Source organism: Cinclus cinclus, chromosome 6 (genome assembly GCF_963662255.1).
Source record: "Cinclus cinclus chromosome 6, bCinCin1.1, whole genome shotgun sequence".
NCBI classification, from domain to species: Eukaryota; Metazoa; Chordata; class Aves; order Passeriformes; family Cinclidae; genus Cinclus; species Cinclus cinclus.
In genome coordinates this window covers 4866526-4891930 of record NC_085051.1, presented here as the reverse complement: position 1 = coordinate 4891930, position 25405 = coordinate 4866526, and the positions used below count along the sequence as shown (strand labels likewise).

The 25405-nt window shown below is 37.1% G+C and overlaps 1 protein-coding gene across 2 annotated transcripts in view; it reads right to left on the bottom strand.

Moving 5' to 3' along the window:
- Nucleotides 1-25405, bottom strand: part of ANO3 (anoctamin 3) — a 127741-nt gene that overhangs the window by 28837 nt on the left and 73499 nt on the right. For both annotated transcript variants that reach the window (XM_062494943.1, XM_062494944.1), the window contains exons 5-10: nt 11363-11515; nt 9517-9617; nt 5737-5781; nt 4566-4697; nt 3183-3289; nt 1870-1925 (exon numbers count right to left, since the gene is read on the bottom strand). In XM_062494943.1, coding sequence (XP_062350927.1) covers nt 1870-1925; nt 3183-3289; nt 4566-4697; nt 5737-5781; nt 9517-9617; nt 11363-11515 — 594 coding nt within the window. The remainder of the gene's footprint in view (nt 1-1869; nt 1926-3182; nt 3290-4565; nt 4698-5736; nt 5782-9516; nt 9618-11362; nt 11516-25405) is intronic.

Genomic DNA, 25405 nt, shown 5'->3' with positions numbered 1-25405 from the left:
CATTATTTTGAAGCTGCACAAGACTCTCAAGGCATTAAAAGCAAACCAGAGTTTGTCTGATCCAAAAGGAGTCCTTCAAGGCCTTGTCTGACATTTAGAGACCACCTAACAGACTAAAAGAATTAGCCTCATGCTTGGCAGTCAAAAGGCAATACACAGATTTGCTAGAACAATCTTGAGCAGAATATCTTGCATTTGTAATTTTGCTCCAATTCTGAAGTAGGAGATACCCCTTAATTGAACTTTTCCCCAGAAACCTTCCATCACTCAGCTATAGTAAAGAAAAAATTTCATCAATTGACTGCAAGTGAGCCAGGTAATTTCCTGTGAGGAGAGCAGAGTCCTCCAGTGCTGTACTTCAGTTAGTGATCAGATAGATTCTTGACCCTGGTACATCTAGGTAACTAAGCCATTTAGATTTTTATCTTGTATTTGAAATCTTGAGCATTCCCTGAAATTCAAATAACACCATTTACTTGTTGCAATCTGCTGATTCTCTGACATAAGAATGAGTTAAAATCAAAGCTAAACATAGCAAAGAGTCCAAGACTACTCCTTTCTCCTTAGAGTGAGCAAAGAAAAGATGTCAACACTGAGTGTGACCTTTGCAGCATCTAGGAACACCTAGGAAGAGAACATCAACTTATTCTTACAGTAGGCTGGATAAATGCCTGCAAAGCATTACCCCATATTACACATCTTATTTTATTTCCTGCTTCTTTCTGCACTGTTATCCATAAAAGAGTTTAAGTCTCAGCATTCCCACCAGGTTTGAATTTTCACTCTTACTCGTTCATGTGTGAAAGAAAAAAAAATAATTGAAAATAAATTGAGTGTTCCACCACTAGTCCTTAGCATGAGTCAAGCAGCAGTTTAAATAAGAGAGGCTTAAAAATATGATTCCACTAATTTTAACTGAGATATGGAAACAGTAGCTTATACCATAACAAAGGAACATATAAAATGGGTATGACAGCATAGCTTTGATGCCAGAGAAAGCTTTACAGGCTTTTCTGGAAGTACAGCCAGCTTTTCCCTGAAGTCAGTAATGTACAGTTGAAGCATTAACAATGATGTTATATTATTTATTGAAAATACTCCTCTGCTCCTCTGTATTCCTAGGATTTTATCATTAAATATTAAAGTGTTTAATAACTGAAAAGTTACTGTCAGCCATTTGTAAAGCCTTTGAAACACAAAACCAAGTCACAATATTCAGCTGAAACACCCAGAGTTCAGAGCTGCAATAATTACCTTCTTCCTGAGAGCCTTTCAAAGACTGAAGATGTGTGGCTTGCTGCTTCTTTTTAACATCAAAAGGTTTTCTAAAAACTCTCTTAAGTCACACACAGGTTTTTTGTTTATTTTGTGGGTTTAGAGTCTTTAGTAGACTTCAAAATAATGGAAAAACTATTGTCAAGTAGAAATTATCCAGAACTATCATGAAAATACTAAACAGGAAATAATTAAGTCTTCCCTAACTGTGATAAGTCGCCAAGATATCAGAAAAACAAAATCTTTTGTAGGCAGCAAGCAAAAATTATTTAATACAACTAATGGGAACAACTTGGAAGAACTGATACCCTCCTTAAGAAGTTAACAGGCAATTCCAGTTCATAAAAATCAAAGAAGAACTCCAACCAGAAAATGTTCCAGTATTATAATAATATAATTATTATAATATCCAAATTATCCAAATACAGAAAATTTTAAAAGCCAATATTAAAGTAAAAGCTATAAATGAAAGAAGCATAAAAAAATTACAATACGAAATTAAAAGTTTGCAGGACAAAATTAAAATAAGATCCCATACCACTAGTACAAGCTTTAATCCAAATATGAAACTTAAAATCAAATTAACCAGGTTACCTCATGTGGTGGAAATGCTGCTTCATATGTTCCATTATTTAGTAACCTATTAATACCTAAAAAACAAAAAAAAGGCATTATTTCTAATATAAATTTTTATACATTTTTCAAGTAGTGTGAATTTTCAAGTTGCATTTGGAGAATGTAACAGTCACATAAATGATAAGCATGCTGCTAAAGATGACAATCAATAATCCAAGCAAGTATTTCAGCATGTATTGCTGATCCTTTTAAGATTTCTGGCTCTGTCAAACTAGACAGCAACTTGCCAAAGCACCAAAGTGTGAGTGGTATGGACAAACAATCCTTGAGGCAGTGAGACCCCTGCAGGGTTAAAAGCTAACCTAGTATTTTTACATATAAATCAGCTGACAACTTCATATCAGAGCAGTGCTCTGCACCCAACAGACTACTGCATTTTGGATCAGTTCCTAGAGTCTTCCTAAAGCCAGATTTGTTGTACTAGCACAGCACAGAATAAAAAATGAAAAAAATACATAACCATTGATAGGTACAATAAAAAGATTCAATAGCCTTTAAAAGCAGATTTGTAGCCGAAAGTTTCCCCAAGAAACAGGTGTATATGGTGGAATACAGATTTGTCTCTTCAAATATATCAATTATAATAAACTAATCTCATAATGAAATTTGCCATCAGCAGCTGCAAAGGTGTTAGATATGAACACTTACTCTCCCTGCCTTTCTTACTACTGCTTTTGTTCAGAAACTCAAGCAACAACTTTCTGTAATTGGTATCATCCAAGCCTCTGCACATTTAACTCTTTATTTAATTCCTGCAGAGAAAACAGAAAATCATGCATACATCCCCTGGTCACTGAAAATGAAAAGACCTAAAAACTAGCACTGTATTATGAGTGTTGATAAAAACCAAATCCAGTCTTCAGATTAACTGTCTCCAAGCTATACAGAGACCTCAAATAAATCAAGTGTAGCACACATTGATTCTGTTGGACTGTAACTGATGGATAATAGCTGAAATACTAGGATCAGCCCTTGAAAACACTTTCAGCTTTCTTAGGTATATGTAACCCTTATTGTGGCTCTCAATAACGTAGTTACAATAATCTCTCCATTTTATTTTAATGAATGAGTAATTAAGTAAAAAATATTGTAAATTTTCACTGAGATATTTGGGTAGAAAACAACAGGACATTGTTTCAACTTTTTTACTGTGCGAATGAAAAGATTTCAAGAACAGGAAAAAATAAGTTTACTCAAATTATATCTTTCCAGGCAATTAAAAATGAAAACTTTTATTGCTTTGGGTTAGGTAAAAAATACAGCATTCTCACCCATTTTGGATTTTCCATCTTCATACTTAGTTCTCTGTAGCACATGATGCACAATTCTACTTCTTGTGGAATTGCTGAAGAAGCTGTCTTTGTTGTTTATTGTAAAACTACGAAAATAATGAATGCCTTAATATTCCAAACAACGCACACACGTTGAGACATAGCTTTTCAGCTGTTTTCATTTTATAATGATTTACTGGATCTTTACATTCCTTAGACATAAGATTTTACACCCTTACAGCAGATCCAATAAAGTTATCCTTATTACAGATTATTCTTGGGAAAACAAAACTAAAACTAAAACCAAAGACACCCTACTACCTAGTTAATCTCTGTTCTAGATATAATTAATTAAAGATTTTCACTAACAGTGGTGACCTTAAATTCTAATTACTGCTGAGTTGACAGTTGTCTGTGTAGTGGAAGCATCAAAAATAGTATTTAAAAAAACAAAATCCATGCACTGGAGACCTGGGTAGCAGCTCCACATCTATTTTCTCTTAGAGGATCCTAGGATAGAGCCAAGTGAAGCATCCTTGGCCAGATGGCTCCATTCTGGATACCAGATATCTGATATGCAGGAGCTTCTTCCTGCTCAGCTGTGCCAAAAGTGACACTACTACAATTCATTAATTACATCAGCTGAGCTAATTGAGAAGAAAATACCAAAAGCCAAAAGGGGATTTATCCAGTGCAGTATGGCAAGTTACTGGGGGAAAAAAAAAAAAAAGAGACTGTAATGCAATTACTCTGTTTTTCTGGGGTAAAGTCAGTTCACTAGTCAGTTCATTTGGCTTCTTTACTGAGGAGAAAAAAACATGTTTATCCAAATTCATATTTCTAGTTTAAACAAAATTTTCTCTCCTAAAACAGTTACCACAAAGTAACTTTAAAATTAAGAAACAGAATTTTATAATCTAACTATATGGGTTCTGAAAAAACATATGTCAGTTTAATTATAGCATTGTTAACCTGCTGATGAATACCTATGGTTTCATTGTATATATATTTGCATTTTCAGAAGCAAAAGATATTTTTAAATGCAGATCTGGTAAGAGAGAAAAAGAATCATCACTGGTTTTAGCTCACTTCCAGTGTTCCAAATTTCAACAGCTACATCAGGTTTTGTCTAAGTAAAATAAGTAACAAGTACAGAAAACTTGAGCAAGTATTTGCATTTTGTAACATAAGGGAAATAAAAACGACAACACTCATTTTTCAGATAATTTCAGATTAAGTCACTGAGTGACCATCAAATAACTTATCAAATATGATACTTAGTATTGCATCTGTCAGCAGCTACCTCTATGGCACTTGCTTAGAAGGGAGCAAACAGAATATCCTGGTAGTCTCTGGCAGTGCTTTTCCAAGCCCAGCACTTACTGGTGTATGCGTGCACGGCTAAAGGGTGCTGTGTAGCAATCTGTTTCTTCCAGATCAGGCAGTGCCTCCTTATCAAGCTTCATTGGATTTCTTGGCAACCAACTTTTCAGCTCTCTAATATTCCTCTGCAAACTGAAACAATAAGAAGTCAGATTTAATGCTCTCAATTCCTTGTTATTTCTATCTCCAGCATTATATATTTAGTGACATCATAGTGACGTGTGACAACGTAAACGAAATTAAATGAAAGCAGGAAACTCCCACATTAAGAAAATGAAAGAAAATAAGGAGTTAAAAAGCAAAATGAAAAATAATTAATTGCAATCCATCTTGAACACTTTACTTGAATAAAACTCATCCTTAAATTAGTAAGATTATAGCTAAAAATGCAGTATTGAGTCTGGAGAAACTAATTTTCCAAGACAGTTCATGTGGCTGAACTGTGGATACTTATGCTTTAGTCAAGAACATATCTAGTCACACTGAACAAAGCAAGTGAAACTCCTCCCTGCTTTCTTGCCTTGGCCATGTGGACACTAAAATTCATAAAACTTTGAAGTAAATTTGAGAGTGGTAAAAATCAGATTATGATTTTCTTATTGCAACAAAGTTTTCCCCTGCAACATTTTCTTAAAAATCCAAGAGCTGATATTGCCTGATGAAACAGTATACTTAAATACCAAATAAAATAAAGGATATGTTACACCAAAATGGTTATGCAGTATTTAGGCAAAAAAAAAAAAAAAAACAAAACAAAACAAACAAACAAAAAAACATAGATATGGCTTCATCCAGATTCCTAAAAATTGATACTACAAAACATGCAACATGCACTCAAAAGTATCCTTCATACTAAAGAAGTATTCCATCATGTCAGCAGATGCAATGGCAGACAGATCTGGTATTAAATCTTTGCTGTGAGGATAAGGTCTTTTTTTTTATTACCCACCCCCCAGCATAAACAGTTTTACATTTCTAAAATGAGAACTGGCAAAGCTTTAAAGTACCTTGTTACAGATGAATATCTTAACACTTGGAGCTGACATATTTTGAGTTTTCAGGAAAATAATCTAGTTTTCCAAGTTTTGTGGATAAATTTACAACTGCAAATGGGTTCTCTTTAGCAGGGTGACTACAGGACAAAATTAGAGGCTACACATCACCCACCAACCTGCCCATGGTTTTGCTCCTCCAGTCCGTGTAATAACATTTTTTCCTGAAAAAACAGCAAATATCAGATGAGATTAATAAAGTAGGAGACAGATGAAAAGGACATAAGCATTATAAAAGAATGCTAGACATTTTAAAACATGCATTTTCATAGACAAAAAGGTGAAAAACACTTTTTAAAAGCAACTGAAATAGACTAAGTCATTACAATGACATAGTTTCACATTTTTCAAGTTTTACCTTTGTTCTAAAATTACTTCTTAGTTTTCTAGCTACTGACAATAAAGATAGCTAATCAGTAAGTCACTTAACATTTCTATTCTCTCCACCCTTCACTGGTTATAGACACTTAGAGAAAAAAGACCAGAAATTCCCAGTGAAGTCTTCTGAGAACAGTTATTGTGAAACTAAATGGAGACATATTTCCTGCATGGTTATATTTTCCACATCTAGCTTCAGGTTTTCAGGCTTGTTTCCTGGCTTCCTCCTATAATTTCACATCATATTTCAACTATACAAAAGCCCTGATTATTGCAGATTCTCAGGAGTTAGCAAGATGTGCAAGTGCACACCTGGGCAGTATTTAAGATTTATTAAAATACATTACTTACATGGAAGATCCACTGAAATTAATACAATTAGAAAGATACACTGAAATTAAAAAGAAGGTGAAAGACACCTTGAAAATACATGGCCATTGGAAAATTATGTATCTACCAACCTGCAGATTGTTGTCAGCCTGACACTTGGTAGTTCTAGGCAGAATTGTAAATGAATGAAGGGTTAAAGGGTTTTCAGACTCTTTTAACAGAACCCTTCTTTTAATTCCCTTTAGTTAACCTTACTGAACTGTCTGTGTAAAACAGCTAAGTTGCAGATACAAATAATTTATTACAACCAACAGTAATTATGTGCCACAAGATACTTGTAGACAAATAAAATTAAAAGCTTCGTCTCAGTTCTGGAAACTATATATAGTGCATATATAGAGTAGTTGCATTTCTATTGAGAGATCATATACTCAACAAATACACCTATAAAAGTTAAAAAATTGCAATTCAGTAATGATCTAACGTTGATGTTTACACAGACCCTATTTGAAGCCATATACATACACTTCCAAATAAAGTAACACTGCAAATTCAGCCCTATTTACAAGACAATAATGATCACTGCACACTATGATAATTTTAGAAAAATTTCCTTCTGCAATTGAAACACTGAGATTCCATCTATATTACATATATGTTACATATTATATATCTGCCAACACATTTCAGTCTAATGTCATGCTAAAACAGTTCTGGGGTTGTGGGTGAATCTCAGAAGTATTTTTACTTTTCAGAAACAGAGAAAAGAAGTAACCTGTGTGATAATTCTGTTAATTTTGTTTAGAGTCCTGGATTGACCAAAATGAAGCTAGAAAGTATTAATTTAATTCTTCATGTGTTATTCATATATGATATTGACATATAGTATATTTTAGTGACCATAACTAAAAGCCAAAATTTTGTAAGATTGCACAAGAGCAAAAGGGTGTACTGCATTAAAACACTGTAGGGAAGGTTATCTGTCATCTTCAACTATATACTAGAAGCAGTCAGAAACCACTGATAAGACAGATAAAGACTAAGAGAAATAATTTGCTTTTCAGAATTACAGAATATCTCAAGAAAGAAGGGACTCACAAAGATCAAGTTGGACACAAGTCCAACTCTCTTCTCTTCAGCCTACCTAAATCTAAGGATGACCTAAAACTTTTTGGGAGGAAGACACTCTAGTTCACTGAGTAATCACTAACTGAGGGAGAACTGTATCATTTGAGGTTCCTTTGTCCATTGAATGGTTACCTCAGGAATACAACATACACCATCCAGGTAGGAAGTGTTTCATTAAAAAAAAGCAAGTTCAACCCTTCAAGCACAAGTGTTTTTAACATAAGATGTGATATGAAATTGTGTGGTCACTGGTCGTTGTTACAGGAGTATAGGTTTATATTTTTGCATCCATGAAAAAGCCATCTCAGCATATATGAACAAAGAAGAAGAACTCTATCTCGGCAAGTTTCTAAAGCACAGCCTTCTATAAATAGAGAAGGCATCATGAAAAACTGCTCATTTCCTGTAGGGGACACTTTGCAAAGGCTGGTGGCAAAGTAGGAAAGACTGTTCTTCAATTCTGCTACATCCAGTTTGTGTTTGTAATAGAATTGCATGGAGTCTTCTTTTAAAAGGTATAGAAATTCAAGAAATATACTGAAATACTCACACAAGGTTTAGACTGCAATTTCACTTAAATTCCTATTAAAATACTTTTAAAGATTATAGAAATGCTGTCCAATTTACTGTTTCTCACAGCTCTATTATGAAGGTAGAAGTGGAAAACTTTCTTCCCAAATACATGAATTTCACTGTACAGCAAAACTACCAAAAGGGTGAAAATGCAAAATTTAGTATTTTACCTCCTTTCTGTTTACTGAAATGAATTGGATAAAAATAAGCTAAAGCAACAGCCCAGGAATAAAGACACTTTGGGGAAATACTAAAGTGTAATTTAATAATACAATAAAGAAACATGCTCTAGAATGCCTTCCAAATAAAGCAGGATTGTGAGTTAGCCATTTTTGTTCTGAGAACACTATGGATCTATGAAGTAACCCAAACTGTGAAGAACTGAAACCATTCCTAAAACACAATTTTGTGAATTAATGTATCAAAAGTAAGAAAAAAAAATTAATTGGAATTTAGATTGTGTATATGCACAAACACTTCTATATTTAATATACTGACAATCATTTTTATACTAGATAAGCTCAAACAGCAGTATAATAATATTCTTACACATAAGGAAGATTACAGAAAAGATTTTGTTATGGAAAGGCCTCTGAAATCTTAAGGGGATGATGAGAAAACTCATTACAAAACTGGGTATGTGGAGCAAGATTTGAGCAATGGATGCTTCAAAATCATAGTTTCTGTCTTCGGACCAATACAAGAGAGCCACGCAGCCATAGCATAAAAGATTGAGCACTTGGCAGCTGTAGTGAGAAAGGAGAACTGCAAGGGCATTTTCCACGAGTCACACAACTTTGACATCTAGTTACCACTTTAACTTATGGGGAGGTTTACAGCATGCTATATGCTCTTCTCTCTTCCTAAGAACATTATTAATCCATTTGAAAAGGCATATTTTCTCCTTTAAAGACTTATGTTCTGTTGCAGGAAATGTTAGTCTGTCCCACAAATTAATAACAAATATTTATTGCAAAAACATGCAATAGAACTTGTTTTGTATTCAGACAAGGAACTCCGTTCAGCCCGTTATTCTGCCTCAAGAAAGCTACTGGACCTCATTTTACTCAAATTTTAACAACATGTGTTATACTGGAGACATGGAAGACACTAGATTTTTCTGTCATTTCACTTGTCTTTCAGTAAAACTTCAGAAAAACCCTAAAATCATGGAGGATACTCAAGCTCAGATGGATAAAATTTAGAACTCTGCCAAGAACATTCAAAACAATGTGTGAACTACTGTTTTCTGAAAGACATATGCTCAAACTTTATTTAGAATGCAAGTTTGAAAACAACTAACACAGAGTAACATGTAAAAATGAGGAAAGAATGGGACTTATTTGTTTCTCCTCTCTCCCTACCACATCACTAAAATAAATGAGCATGCTTGGCTACAGAAGCAGTATAGACTGCATTTTAGAATTAAGTGATGAACTTTCAATATTAAGCACTAAATTGTAGGTTTCTTAAAATAGTTTCCACAATACCTGAAAGGCATCCTGATGTTCATTCTTTCTGCATATTTGCATAATGTCTCCCATGGACAGTGAATTTTAACAAACATGATATCACTGTTGGTAACAGCTGGCTGTAAAGAATAATAACATGCAAATACATATCAATAATTTAAACCCATAGCAACCACCCTCCTAGAAGCATTCTTCAGACTCAAATTCTGATTTTAGACCTGAATTGGGCATGCAACTCTGAAAATAAGTGCTCTTCTAGGCAAAGGAAAACCAGTAACCCTTTTCCCTTACAAACTGCAGTATGTGTAGACTAGTGGGACAAAAGGAAAGATCTTTGGTCACAAATGCAGACCAAATGCAGCACCTTTTTATATGGAATAAAATTTCTATGGAAATAATTGTAAATCTCAAAAAGACCACCAACCTTAGATAAACAGATAGAACACCATTCTGCATGTCTCCCATTAAATGAGAAGCATGGTCAGCTGCTAGAGACATGAAAACAGATGAGCAAAGACTGGAGGTTGCACTCAGCCAAAATGGTAACTCAAGGGAGTGTTTCAGTAATTAAAATATCTACTGGGATCTTTTAAATGTGTATGAACTGAGACGGTTTTTTGTTAAAATTACAATGTGTACTTGATAAAAATGTTTTTCATCACTTATTTGTACATAAAACAAAGAGTTTCAGCCTTACAGATTTCTATATTCACCTTCTCTTATAAACACTTCAGTTCTCCACCCCTGTCCAAGATATATCTGCTTGAGATTTTTACAACTCAAGCATATAAGCATATAAGTATTTTTATAACTTAAGCATATAAGTATAATCTTGTAACATTTATAACAGATACTTTGATATTTCAGTTGAGTCTGATTAAAGCCCCCAAGAGCTTGAGTTTGCAAGGTTTGGTAAGTAAAAGGTAAAAGAAAATGAAGTTAAAAGGTTAATAACACAAATGTTTACAATTTTACCTACCAATTTCATAAAGTCATATCACAGTTCCATAATACTACCACCTCAAATATTTTACTTTCCCAAAAGATGTGGATAAAATAAAATACTACTGGAAAACAAGAACATTTGAGATCTTATGAAACCATTTGTTGCTGAAGGTCAATAATTCTGAACTGACAAAAGCTAAGATTTTACTGTTTATTTAAATTGGAACAAAATCAGATATTTTTACTACTATACTGTAACAATTCTTAAGAGCCTTAAAACCAAATTTTAGTCAGGTTAGTTATAAATATTCAATGTGCTATAGTGTGATCTATATCTTGCAAGCTCATTGCTTAAACACAGAACACATATTACAACTTTACTGAGATGAAAAATCAAGATGAAAAATACACGAACAACAGGAGCTTACATCAGAATAGACTAAATATATACCTGTTCTGTAGGTAATTCATAAGACAGCAAAAAATCTAAGGCTGTTTTCCTAGCTCCATTTTCTTTCATTTTTATATTAATACTAGTAATTACTAGCCATGGATTAACCAGAATAGGGGATTAACCCCTTGAAAAAAACAGGGAGACAACATCAGGCATTCTGCCAAAAGACAGATTATACCTTAAAGCAACAACATGGTTTACTGAAGCTTCTTCTGTTCTGCAAGCATAAAAAGCTGGAACTTTTCCCTTTGTACTGCACTATGCTGCTGTGTACAATCATGTATCCCCACATCATTTTAAGCACACACTATCAAGATTCTTACTAGTTTAATACAATTAAGCAGATGTCAGGAACAGCCTAACTGGAAAGACTTGCAATTTTATCTGGAATCTTTTATCAGTTCAGTAAAGTATGATAGTATTATAAAGGATTTTTCTTTGTGCCACATGAGCAACAGGACTCACCTCCCGTTCTAACATCAGCCCTTCTGCTCTCAAATTCTTCTCAAATGTGCTTCTTTTTTCTACCTGAGGACTTGATTTCTTGTAGACCAAAATGTAGTCAATGCGTTTTTTGCCATCTTTGAAGAAGAGTCCTGATGATGTCATGGAATCACTCTAGCAGACATACAAGAAAAATACTCTAGATATGGCATCCATAAAGATGCAGGGCGACAGCATGAACTGTATATAACACAGAACTTCCTAAACCATGGAAATATCCACATATTTGAAGGATAAATATGCAAAAAATTCAGAAGACAAAAAAGTGATATGCATCAGTTGCTCAGGATTTCAAATTAATTAGAAAAAAATAAAATAGCTTCACCCATAGAACCCATATTCCAGTTATTTCAGCCATGTAAAAACCTTAAAATTCTTGTGTGATGTGTATTGATATGAACTTTTGTTAATCCCTACTTTCAAGTAGGAATTAAAAAGAAAAAAAATAAAGGCAAGTCAATTCAAACAATTTTCTCAGCTTTGTACCTCTGCAAGCTTTATAGGACAAACATACTTGTGTTTGTTTGTTTGCGAGTTACTTCTCCGGGACAGAAACAAATCTAAAAAAATTAAAAATAAATGCTTTTTATAGAAATGTTTGCATGGATGGTATAGTTGAAGTGCTTTTGAATGTAATGTTAGCAATGTTTACGTCTTGACTTGTTCCTTCCCAACATGCTTGCAAACACAAGGAACTACCTGACCTTGATATGGAAAACCCTGCTTTACATGCTCTGCTAATGCAAGCTATTTTTGCATTCTGTGTTTTGCATGATTTGAAAGAGACCAAACAAACTAAAAACAGACTAGAGAACGATAGAACCATTAGGTTAGGATGGACCTCCAAGATATCTGAGTCTAACCAAACACCACTTAGGTTAGGATGGACCTCCAAGATATTTGAGTCTAACCAAACACCACCTTGACAACTAAATCACAGCACTAAGTGCCAGTCATGCGGAGGGAGCAGGGCCCCTCACGAGGCCTCCTTGGAGAGCTACCCCCTAGATAACAATTACTTAGTCACGGTGACTGGGCTAAGAGACCCTTCTCCTCACTTCGGACCCCGCTTTATCTCCTTGTAAAACTATTGGTCATATTTCCTTAGCCTCAAGCCATTGGTTCTTCTGCCAAGCCATGCTTTCCCTATAAAAACTCCTACTTTTACCCAGTTCAGTGGAATGCTGTTGTCACTGGACACCCTTCACAGAAGACAATAAAGAACTCTGTAGAATTTCTACACAGCGCTTCTCCATCTCTCACCCCAGCATCAGCTGAGGTACCTGCAGCCAAGCTGAAATCACTTAGACCTGAAACCATTCTAAGAGCTGATTGACTGAAACCCAGGCACTGCTTGCACCTTGGTACCTCTGTGGCTGAAACTGCCCAGACTCCAGGCCAGCCTGTTCCCGGTGGGACCTCACTATGTGGGAAGTCAGGCAGCAGCCAGGGTTGGACCAAACCCCAACACAGCTGTAACAGGTGATGCCCGAACAGGGACGTGGATCCTTGCCAGCCCGACAGCGAGCGGCATTCCTTGGAACCATTAACGCCTTCGGTTCGGCACCGCCTCGGCAGGTACCCTCTTCATTAGAGCACAGCTACCTCCCCGGGCCGTCCGAAAGCCTCAACGTCACCATCTGGGAACCGATTCCTGAGGATCTGCACAATGACCGACCACCAACCCAGCCGTCTTTGACCCCCATCGGCTGAAGATTTGTAATTATATCAGCCTCTCTTAGAGCACTTTTTTTTACTTTGGGTCTTATTTGTTTTTATTTTTCCGCTGGGATGGGATTCAATATGGGTTCAGAACTGGGGAAACCTCAGCTATCCCATACTGAGAAACACCTATATCCCCAAATTCTACAAATCTTATCTACTAACAGCTTTTCTTTCTCTCAAGGAAATCTATCAAAAACTAATTCGAAAAATTTTATAAAATGGATTTCTGGTCAATTCCCTACTTCTGACGTACATTCTATCACTTGTGACTCCTTCTGGGACTCAGTAGGGACAAAAATATATGAATTCCAAGCTAAAGGAGATTTTTCTGCCACACATTTCATTCCTATTTTCCCAGCTATCATAACAGCAGCAGAAAAAAACTCTGAATGTAAAAAGCCCTTGCCGTCACCCCCACCATGCCCTTATCTCTTCCCCCTCCCCTCTGTTCAAATGCAAATGGAGATAACGTAGTGTCCACCCCAAACCCAGAAAAACTGCAGGAGCTAAGGTGGGTGGGATGGACAGAGACGAGAGATCTCTAAAGCCAGGTCTTGGAACCTGTGGTTTTTTGCAAAGGGCATGGGTGCAAGGGCCCTGCGTGGAGCTGCCAGCTGCAGCTTGGAGCAGGCCTGAAAGAGCAAGAGAGCAAAGTTCCCATTACAATACAATAAATGATCTTCTAATTGTCACTATCCAATCTAATACAAGATACAGATCCTACGGCACTTATTTACAGCCTATAAGAATCATTACATGACCATACTGTGTTTAAACCCTAAAAACTACTCTTTGGACCCCTTCTGCCAAGCTAGTAGGGTCTGCTCTGACCCTTGGAGCTGTCTGCAAGCAGAGGGAATTGTTTAATCAAAAGGGGATTACTTGCAGCTGGCTGTACTATTGCTTTCCAGTTGTTCAGTAACTAAGGCTTGGTATCTCAAAAATAGCTTTCATTTCAATCTCACTTATAGTTTCCATATTCTCAAAATCTTTTGACAGGCAATCATATTTATAAGGTCTTCCTGTTTCATCTTCCCCAACAAAAAACAAACAAACAAACAAAAAAAAAAAACCCAAAAAAACAGTTTTTCAGTTTTCAAAACCCCACCTATATCCCTCACTCTCCTGAGACCATATTACAGATTCGTCTATCTTACCTCCTCCCCTAAAGGCTGGCTCAAAGCCATCCATCCCACCTCCCACACCCCATCTCCCTTGCACGGGAAATGTGGGGTAGATAGACCCCTGGGCAATAACTAAAACTGAAGCTACCCCAGCAGGTGAATGGGAATTAGCTCAAAGGATTTCAGCCTTCCCAGTAACTTATAAAAAAGGAAGGGGGGGGGGGGGCACAAACAAAACAGCATGGGAAAGCAGTTACTAAAAAAAAAAAAAAAAATTAAAAATAATAGAATTACATAAGGTCATCAAAGAGCATGGCCGTGGAGCCCATTATTTTTAGAAACTTCTTAGAAGCTATTTTTTCTGCATACACCTTAGTCCCTCATGACATCAAAAATATTGCTCAATTCCTCCTTACCCTTGCTGAATACATGCTATAGGAAAGGCATAGCAAAAACAGTTAAAAACATTATCTGATAACTATTCCAAAGATGCAAATCAGCAAAATTTCACTGTTAAGCAACTCACTGGTGAGGGTGATCTTCAAAAACCCTCTGACCAAGCTAACATTCCACCTGAGGAGACACTGCAGGACATAACTAATGCAGCAAAGACTTAATTTCTCCTTACACCAGATTACTTCATCCCCACCCTAAATTTCTCTAGTATCAAACAAAGGGTAGAGAAGAATTTTATTGAATTTGTGGACAGACTAAAGGATGCCCTGGAAAAACAGAGAGTATAGAGGCACAAAAAGAACTTTTGGGTAAACTTGCTATGAGTAATGCTAATGAACAATGTAAAACTATTCTGAGGGCTTTACCCCTCGACACAGAACCCACCACTGAACAGACAGTGGAAAGCCCTACACGCCACTCATGCACTGAAAACGCAGTTGCCCAAGCAGTTGCCGAGGGCATTGCAGAAGGGGTCTCAGGTGCATTTGCAGTGGTGACGTCCAAAGATAATGCCTGCTGTTTTCACTGTGGGGAACTTGGACACTTTATAAAGGACTGCCCAGAGAAGTCACCCACCCCAGACCCTCACACCAATCACCAAAATCCCCAGAGACAGCAACAGTATCAGCAGTGCTCAGGAAACTTTCAGCAGAGCGTGGTAAAAATCCTGCTCTCAGACAACAAATCAAAAGTTGCATCCTGCCCCGCCCCACCTGTGAAAAATGGAGAACATCACAGCCCATCATCCTAGGAGATCCTAAATGACAAAGGGATCCAACATACAGAGCGATACAAATGGGAACTCAATACCAGCTGTAACAACATTGATTTTGCAGATGGGTGCTTCCACCAGGTTCCCACAGGGAAGCATGGCTTACCAGATGGTCCCTGGGACATTCTAATCCTTGGTGACACTTTCCATGGGCCAAGCAAATTTTTGTTTTGCTGGAAACAAAAACAGTACTCCCTGGACAAGAAATTTTTGTCCAGCTGTGCTGCACGGACACTCCTTTTTATCTTTCACAGGGAACACTGATTGCACAGGCCTTTTTGCTCCCACAAAACCAGGGAACGGCTTCCCCTCAACCCCACAATAATGTGGGCACAGATCATGGGCTCAAACAAGACTATTATCGAGTGCAGCCTTTTCTGCAAAAGAGAAAAGATCCACAGACCAGGGATGCTAGACACTGGTGCAGACATGACCATCATCGCCTGCTTGGAATGGCCAGCAAACTGGGAACTACAACTGGTAGCAGGTATGATTTCCAGGATATTGGTGGAGTCACGGTGTCTGTGTGAAGCAAGCAAAATGTCATCGTCAAAGGGCCTGAAGGCAAGCTGTCAACCATCCATCTGTTTGTGGTAAGGGTCCCCTCACCCTATGGGGCAGGGATGTCCTATCTCAATGGGGAGCTTCTATCAGAATTTGCAACCGGGATTTCTGACTGGGGTCACTGAGGAGCGTGCATTACCATCCACCCCTTGGCTCACCTGGAAAAGCAAGGACCCAGTCTGGGTCAAGCAGTGGCCCCTCTTGAAAGTAAAACTGTGCATACTACAAGCCTTTGTGGAAAAGCACCTTGCAAAAGGCCATATCATCAAGACCACCAGCCCTTGGAGCTTCCCAGTCTTCATACTGCAAAACCCTGGGACGGACAGGTGGAGGCTCGTCCATGACCTTGGCAAGATCAACGACGTTATCGAGGACATGGGGCCCCTCCAGCCTGGCCTGCCCTCACCATCAATGCTGCCCCAAGACTGGACACTTGACACCACTGACATCAAAGACTGTTTCTTCAGCATCCCACTGCACCCCCAAGATGCCCCACAGTTTGCTTTCTGTCTCCCCTCTCTCAACAGAGAGGCTCCACTCAAGAGATCACTGGCTTTTTCTTCCTCAAGGACTTAAAAACTATCCCAACATATGCCAATGGTGCATTGCTCACATTCTTTCCCCCATTCAGAACTTATTCCCAGATGCAATCATCCACCACTATATGGATTATATCCTAATCTGCGCGTCAGAAAGGACTTACTAGTACAAAACAGTTAAAAAAAACATTGAAACTATAGAGAAAGCAGGATTTGAGATCATGAGGACAAAGGGCAGTACACCAAACCATGGACAAATCTTGGACTCCAGATCCATGAAAGGACCACCGTACCCCCGCAACTCTCCATCCAGGACAACCCAAAAACCCTGAGACACCTACACAGTTTGTGCAGATCCGTCAACTGGATAAGTCCCCTACTAGGAATTACAACAGACAACCTTGCCCCCCTGTTCAACCTCCTCCATGGCAACAGAGACCTGAATTCTCCAAGCACCCTCACACCAGAAGCCCAAGATGCCATCACCAAAGTCCAGGAGGCCGTATCTTCACACCAAGACCATTGCTTTGAGCCCAACCTGACTTTCCATTTTGTCATTTTGGGAAAGGCTCCCCATTTCTACCAGTTAATTTTCCAATGGGACCCTCAACTCAGAGACCCTCTATTAATACTTGAATGGATTTTTACAAACAATCAACCTACAAAGACAATTACCACCTTTCAAGAAATCATGCACATCTAATAAAAAAGGCCAGAATTCACCTCTGCTCCCTTGCAGGGTGTGAGTTCACATGTATATACTTGCCACTGACTACTCGGGACCTGGAGCATTTGCTCCAGACCAATGGAAACCTCCAGTTCACCCTAGATCTATACAGGCCAAATTTCCATATGCATACCAAAACACAGACTTTAATCAGGATGCTTCCTTTATTCTGGTCCAAAAATTAGTCCAAAGTAGGACACCTCTCAAAGCTCTGTTTTTACAGATGGCTCAGGGTCATCCCACAAGTCTAATGACCTGGAAAGACCCCAAAACCCAAAGTTGGCAATTTGATGTCCAAATAGCAGAGGGATCTCCATGAATTGCTGAGTTAGCAGCTGTTGTCAGACTCTTTCAGAAATTCAAAGACGAACCCTTTAATCTGGTCACGGATTCACCTTACGTTGCTGGTACAGCTTTGAGAGTAGAACATGCTCTTCTCAAGGAGGTTTCCAATCCATAACTACACCAATTAATTTCTGCATTGACACACTTAATCTCCCACAGAAAGCAACCTTACCATATTATGCATGTGAGGTCACACACCAACCTCCCAAGTATCATCACAGAAGGGAACAGGAAAGCGGACACAGTGGCCATGTCAACAGAAACTGCTAACATCCCTGACATCTTTGGTCAGGCAAAGTTGTCACATGCATTTTTTCATCAAAATGTACCTGCCCTCATCAGAATGTTCAAGCTCCCAAAAGATCAAGCAAAAGCTATTTTTGCAACGTGCCCGAACTGCCAAAATTACCAGATATCATCTATGGGTACAGGGGTCAATCCCAGAGGCCTGAACACTGGCCAGTTGTGGCAGACTGACACGACCCATTTCCCACCCTTCAGAAAGTCTAAATACGTGCACATGTCAGTCAATACATTTTCTGGAGCAGTATTTGTGTCAGCTCATGCAGGAGAGAATGCCACTCACACCATTAAGCATTTTCTCCTTGCATTCACCACTCTGGGAGTCCCAAAAGCAATCAAAACAGATCATGGACCCACCTATGGCTCTCGTAAATTAAAATAGTTCTTCAGTGAGTGGGGAAAAGAACACAAAGGTATACCTGCAAATCCCATAGGACAATCCATCATAGGGAGAATACATCAAACCCTCAAAAGTGTCCTCAGTCAACAGCAGAGAGAAAAAATTACATCTCCTGTCAAAACACTATAAAGCTCTCTACGTCATTAACTTCCTAAATTGTACAGCATCAGAGCCTGACTCCCCAGTACTCCACCACGTCGCAAATTCGATCCAAGCTAAGCTCACTGGGAAACCACCAGTGCAAGTAAAAAACTCAAACACATCAAATCTCTGGACCTGTCCAATTAATTACCTGGGGATGGGGGTACACCTGTGTCTCCCTACCATCTGGCCCAAAACGGTTCCCAGGAAAAAAACATAAAACCATATGTAGGCACTGCAAATACTGCTCCCACAAACACCAAGAACAATTCTCCTGAGCCTAATACAAGACCTCCTCAAAACCAGACCAGTTCTGCTTGGAGCCAAAGGCACCACTGAGCATCCACACACCAAAGAAAAGACTGTTCCATCACAAGGCAGCAGACAAGACAGAAAACAGAACAATGTTTGGCTGCATCAGACAAGCCATAGGCCAGACACAGCCGGGCCACAAAGTGATCTTGAGTTTACATGTGGTCATACCTCCTAGAAAACCCTATCGTTCCCTCCCTTCAATTCTTGCCCAACCCCCCCTAACCCTATATTCACTCCCCCATCCTTAGCTTCTAGAGCAAAAAAAAAAAAAAAAAAAAAAAAAAAAAAAAAAAAAAAAAAAAAAGAAAAAAAAGAAACAAACATAACAACACAACACCACCACACTGCCAACCCAACACCAAAAAACAGGGGGAGGGGAGGAACAGAGTAAAGGAATGAAGGAGTAAACCCTAACCCTCCCACCAAATTTTGCTTATATTCCCTATCAGAAGCCCCATCCCTGTCCAAAGATGAAAACTATCTCCATTGGTGCTGCCCAGATGTTCTTGACTGTGCCACATGCCTTTGGCTGGATTAGCCCACAACCCAAGGGTAATGTTTGGGTGACCTTAGTAAGGACATTAAAACAAGATACCATGTGCCTATCCATGGGTAGCCTATAATTCAGAGCTCCTTCGAACCACAGGTAAGAGGCCCAGTCCGGTAGACACTTTGATACAGGCTTTGATACTATAGATCTGCTGCAATTTCTTGATTTTATTATGTGCCAACAGTATTGGTTGCTTCATAGCTTGTGGTTAGTATAGCAAATCACATGGTATGCTGCTTTCAAGTCTGAAAGTTTAAAATTCAAAATACTGCCACTATCATTCAACTGAAGTCTACACAAGGCAAAACACATTGATCAATTTATCCTTAAAAAAAAAAAAAAAAAAGGGAGTTTTGGCTCAAACAAAAAAAAAAAAAAGGTGGAAGTACAATGCAAATACTTAGCAAAGCTAATAAATAAAAAGGTTATATTTCTATTGAAATGTATAGAAAGAACTTCCTTGGATTTAGCCAATATGGAGTGATTTTTCAGTGAACCATTTTGCAGATTCTAATTAAGTAGCAATGCCCTTTTTACCAAGTGGGAACATCTGGTTTACTGGATCTTTCTCTCTCCAATTAATTTAAGTAGCACAATTCATAGTAATTGTAACTATTTCAGCTTCATTCATGCCTCCCTAGTGTTCTGATCCGTAAGTTAAACTTCTATCATTTTCTCATGCATATGTACAAACTAATATTTCTAAAGAGTGAGTCAAAACCATTCTCAAAACAGGAGCAAATTTTAGATTAACATACAAGTATATTACATGGTATTCAGTGTATCCTAATTTACTAGTATGTTTCTTTTGTTTTCCACCTTAAACTGTAAAAAATTCAAGATAGTGAATAATATATGCTACCTAGGTAAATTTAGAGGTTAATGAGAACCACACATAGATTCAACATATATATTGTACCCATTTATTTCTCCTTCATTCCACCACTGACAACTCTCCTCAAAACTAACATAACAGCAAGGCTTCAAGGGTAACAAGTCTCCAAAAGTGTTTACAGTTGACTGAATTGGAAGAAAATTCCCATTCACTTGTTCAAATATTTGCAGCTTAAACTGTGCAACAGCTAAATATCAAGTACATTCAAACCACTATGCAAGTTTCTAATTTGTTCATAGATGAAAGGTAGTGCCTAGGTGACAGCACATAACTAAGAAATGGGATACTTCCCTCCACCACCCACCCACTGTTCAGCCAACATCAGCTGAGACTTCTATGCTTTCAGTAACTTTCTATAACATTGTCCAGAAGCCTCCAAAACCATATAAAACTTTTAAAGCCCAGAAGATCTCTGATAAGAATGTCAACAGCTCATTTCTGTGAGAACTGCTTGCTCCTCTTTTGTTTCAAATTCAGGACAAATTTGCTTTATTGTTCATGCTTCATTGCTGCAACTCTGCAATGAAATTCATACACTTTCTTAAGCTGTGGAGAAACTTATCATCACTTTAATAAAACTGAGGAAATTTTTTTACTCTAATATCCCCTTAAATTTACTGCACGCCTAAGAAACATCATATAAATGAAAAAAAAAATCACTATGTCTAAAACAATCACTACTTTCCCCAAACATGTTCACTCCTTCTCCTACAACAGACTTTCTTACTAAACTTGACAATTAGCTAGTGAGACATGACTATTAACATAAAATATGGCTGTAGAAGAAATATCATGTAAAAATATACAAATATGCTACTATGTATATGCTATCCATAACAATAGGATACTGCAATATTTTACTATATTAATAATATAAAATATTGACTATTTTGTAGACTGAAGTCAGATTTTGATATACAGCATTCAAATCAAAGCAAAAAGATACTTCTATACATTCAGCTTCCCAATACAAAGAGACCCTTTGTCCTTTTAAGCTTGCAGTGTTAGTACCTACTTTTCTGACCACTGCTAAAAAAAGCTGATTCAAAAAAATTGGTCAGTTTTTGTTGCATTATTTATTCTAGGGGATGAGTTAAATAGCCGTTTGAGGTATCTTAAATCTTGCTGGCATTGTTCTGTACAGTGAGAACTATAGGCAACTAAGATTCTAATTTGTGGTTCTTTTATTCAACCTATTTGATTGATCAACTTGATGTCTGCTTAAATGCATGTCATTAATTTACTATCACTGAAATAGTGACCAAGTGTATTTTTAGTCAGGAAAAATAATAGAAGTACTTCAGTATTAATTTAGCCTTAGAAATACTGCATTATTAGATTATACATGTCGTTATTTTACTAAATGAATTTATTCCAACTTAGTATCAACATCCAGTAAATCAAGTCTCTCAAAAAAGAAGTGGTATAACACATCTGTCTCACATAAAATTTTCATTACCATTATTTCATATATAAATATTACATGAAAAGCTGGGAACAAGACTCTTAATAGTTACATTATATTATTTTCTTGACAGTTTCCTGAAATTTTCCAGAGATGGCAATGAAAATAAGCATGATTTCTAAGTATTTTATATATCTGTAGACATGAACACAGAGGATGACGACTGTATTTTCCCCAACATCTCTTAGTTTGCTGCAGATTTACTTTGTTAGTTTCTTCAGAGTATATCTAGAAAATAGTTTCATCTACCACCCTCATATTCAGTAGCCATAAATAAAACACCAATAAAAGCACAGCATGAGTGCTACTCTGGCAGGATGCACAGAGCCCATGGGACTCAGCCCAGAGCAGGCTGTTCTGACTGAACATACCCAGAACAGGGAGAAATTACTTTTACACTGGGATGTAGCTCAGGCACTGAAGAGTATTTCAAGGAACACTGTTCACTTAGCAAAAAGAATACAAAACAGTTTTACATTTATACTAACATAGCAAACATAAGTTCTCAGTCATAACCAGCAACAGGAGCCTTCACTTAAACAAGTGATAATTTACACAATACACAAGAACTAAGTTTCCACAGCAAAATATGTTTATTTTTTCTCTATAGTGTAGAGAATGAAGCTTATGTTTCCTCTGTGTTGCTGGTGTAATTTGAATTACATTTAGAAAATTATAAAGGAGAGTAAATATACCAACAGACTGGTGCCTGGGATCTAAAAGATAGATGGGTCTCAGGAGTCTTCTTTTATAATTGCACCCTAAATTTACTAAACTTCTCTCCCCAAAATTTTCTTATGGTGATGGTGTTTGGAACAGAATTAATTTCTTTACTAAGACAGCTCGTGAATTCTGATGCTAGATGTGCTAGAGAAAAAAAAATTACTAAACCCTTACCAATAATGAACTGACATACTAAAGAGACTTACTCAAGTGTCTCGGTTTCTTCCCCAAGGGAACTCTGAGAAGGGAAGAATTCACCAGTAGAAAAAGTGGTGCAACCATTGGAAATGCAAGTACTGAATCCAAGCACTGAGTCTTGATTCCACCACTCCATAGTAGCACCACCTAGCCAATAGCATTTTTTAGGGACAAAATACACAGGGAAAGGTTGTAGAACCAGGAAAGCAGAGGAGGAAGAAGCAAAGACAATTAAGCAGACTTTGAAACGTATTTGCCTTCTCATAGAACCACTGATGCACTGCTGACACTTAGAAATTTTTAAAGACCACCATTAAATGATGTTTGTATGTTGGTATGGTATCTTAGAGCCCAAAAAGGATGGTATGGATTGTTACTTACGTGTGTGTGTGTGTGTGTGTGTGTATATATATATACACACACATACACACTCTCCAACACACAAATATATGTATACATGCATATACACTATCACTCTGCACACTTGTAAGGAAAATCAGCTTGGAACAAAGGTGTAAGAAGAGCAGAAAGACACTGGTTACCACAGGAGGGTCAAGGAAAAGCAGTTTTCTGTACTTCATGCTTTTAATAAATCTTTCAGAGATAATAATAGAATAATTCTGGGCTATTAAATCATGTGTAAGCAAAAATAAGCACAGAAACAATAGCAAGAACTAGGGCTGGAATTTTGACAGAGGTAAAGTCTGATCTTTTAACTTCTTCAGCATGGCAACTACCTGAAACTAAAAAAAAAAAAATCTACATAAACACCTTTCCTATCTCTGAGCAGAATGGACCTCCATAATTTATTGTTGTTCATAAGATGCTAATAGGTTGAAAGGTTACTAGCTGATTAATAAAAACTTATTTTTTTAGATTACTAAGTCACCCTAAAACTGTTACCATGGCATTGTCATCTTCAGTAATATTCATGCCAAAGGCTACCACCATTTAAGAGTTTAAGTGTCCACATTCAGAGCTTATGTTTCAACGTATACCTTGAGTATTTTATGGAAATAAATACATCTGTGATGCCAACTACACTGGATTTATTCTATTGAACAAAAGTGGGTACCTAAATAATGCTTACTTTGTTTTAGGATGTTTAAAAATCAAAAGCTGAGACCTCAATAAGTTTATAGACTTCTTAAATTATATGGAATTAGATGTGAAATGTTTTAAACAATACTAGACCCACCTTTTACATTTTAAACCATACTTCCATTAAGAATACTCTGAGGCATGCTTTACATTAACGTCTCTAAGCACACATCTAAATTAAACTTCATATTTTTGTGTTTGCAGGAAAGGATAGACCATAAACAGATTGATTAGAACCATCACTTGAACTACTTAATTTTAAAAATAGATGGATGATTTTAAGTGCATAGTGGTTTAGTGCGCTTCTTGTGCAAATAACCTAGAAAAGAAAATTGGGAACGTATTTGCATATGCAAAGACATCCAAACTATCTTGGGCATCAAAGACAACATGACAGGCTGCCACGCTACCATATTTCTGTGAGAAATACTACCCTGCTGTGCAGAGCAAAGCTTTTTTCTATGGAGACAAAGACTACCAGTAATATCTGGCCTACCTAATTAAATTGCAGTTTAAATTTCTAGGAGTCAACTAAAGGATTAGCAATCATTTTAGCTTCTTCAGAGGACATTTTTTCCATTTATATTCTACTCAGACCTATAGAGTAAGCTTGAAAAACACGTTTATATATATTATGAAAAACAGATTTGACTTCAGGAAAAGAGTGGGTTAGGTGATATGCAAAATTTTTTAAGGAAGTCTGTTCAGTATTACTATATGAGGGAGCAGCAATGGAGGATGTTTGGAGACAGGAGGAGGCTTTTTAATATTTAAGCTTTTCTATTTGCTCTTGACATCTAATAGGGAGATCTTAAGAAGCATAATAACATGACCACTGAAATTTTTCTTTACATTATTATCTCCAAAGATTTTCTTCTTTAGGTTAAAATTACTTGCTACTTACCCTGCATTCCATGAAATATTTTCTGAGCTCTATTTTTAAACAAAATCTCACAGGGGATGACAGCCAAGCACTAAAGGCACAAACATGAAGTCAATTTTTGTTGCACTTTACCCTGTCCTTCCATTTTGAGATACTGATTTTATCTTCACTTTTAGGCTTTACTTACTTCTGTGTTATTAGACTGCAGTTTTAACTATCAAAAAAGGCAGTAAACTAAGCTGTTGTATAGGTAGCATTTCTTCACAACTCCTGAATCCACAGTGGTAATAATGCAAACTCTGTTCTAAAAAAAAAATTCCTTTATTTACCTTGCCAGATAGCAAAACACACTACCTGGATAAAAAAATATTAGATCTAAGAGTAACAGCAATGTAGTGAAAGGAAGTGTAATTTCTCCAATATTCCTATCTTGCTACTATACATGTAATTGCAATAAGAATTGGCTGCTAATGATTTTGCCACTTCTCTGGAAAAAATGTTGTCTTCCACTCGAGTGATAAGGCTTTTTAAGCCCGCTTCCCTTTCCCCTAAGGGAACTAGAACATTTCAAGTATTAACTTCTCACTCAGGGACCTTCTCATTTGCTACATTTCCCTTGCAAAGCAGATACTAAACATTTTGCTTAACAGACACTTGTTTGCCTCATTTTTCCTTGTGAGACCCCTTGGCAGAATCACATACATGCAGTCATACTTTCTAAGCAATTTTAAGAGCAGCTGGTGATGAAAAGTTGGCAGAGATGGAAAACAATGACAGC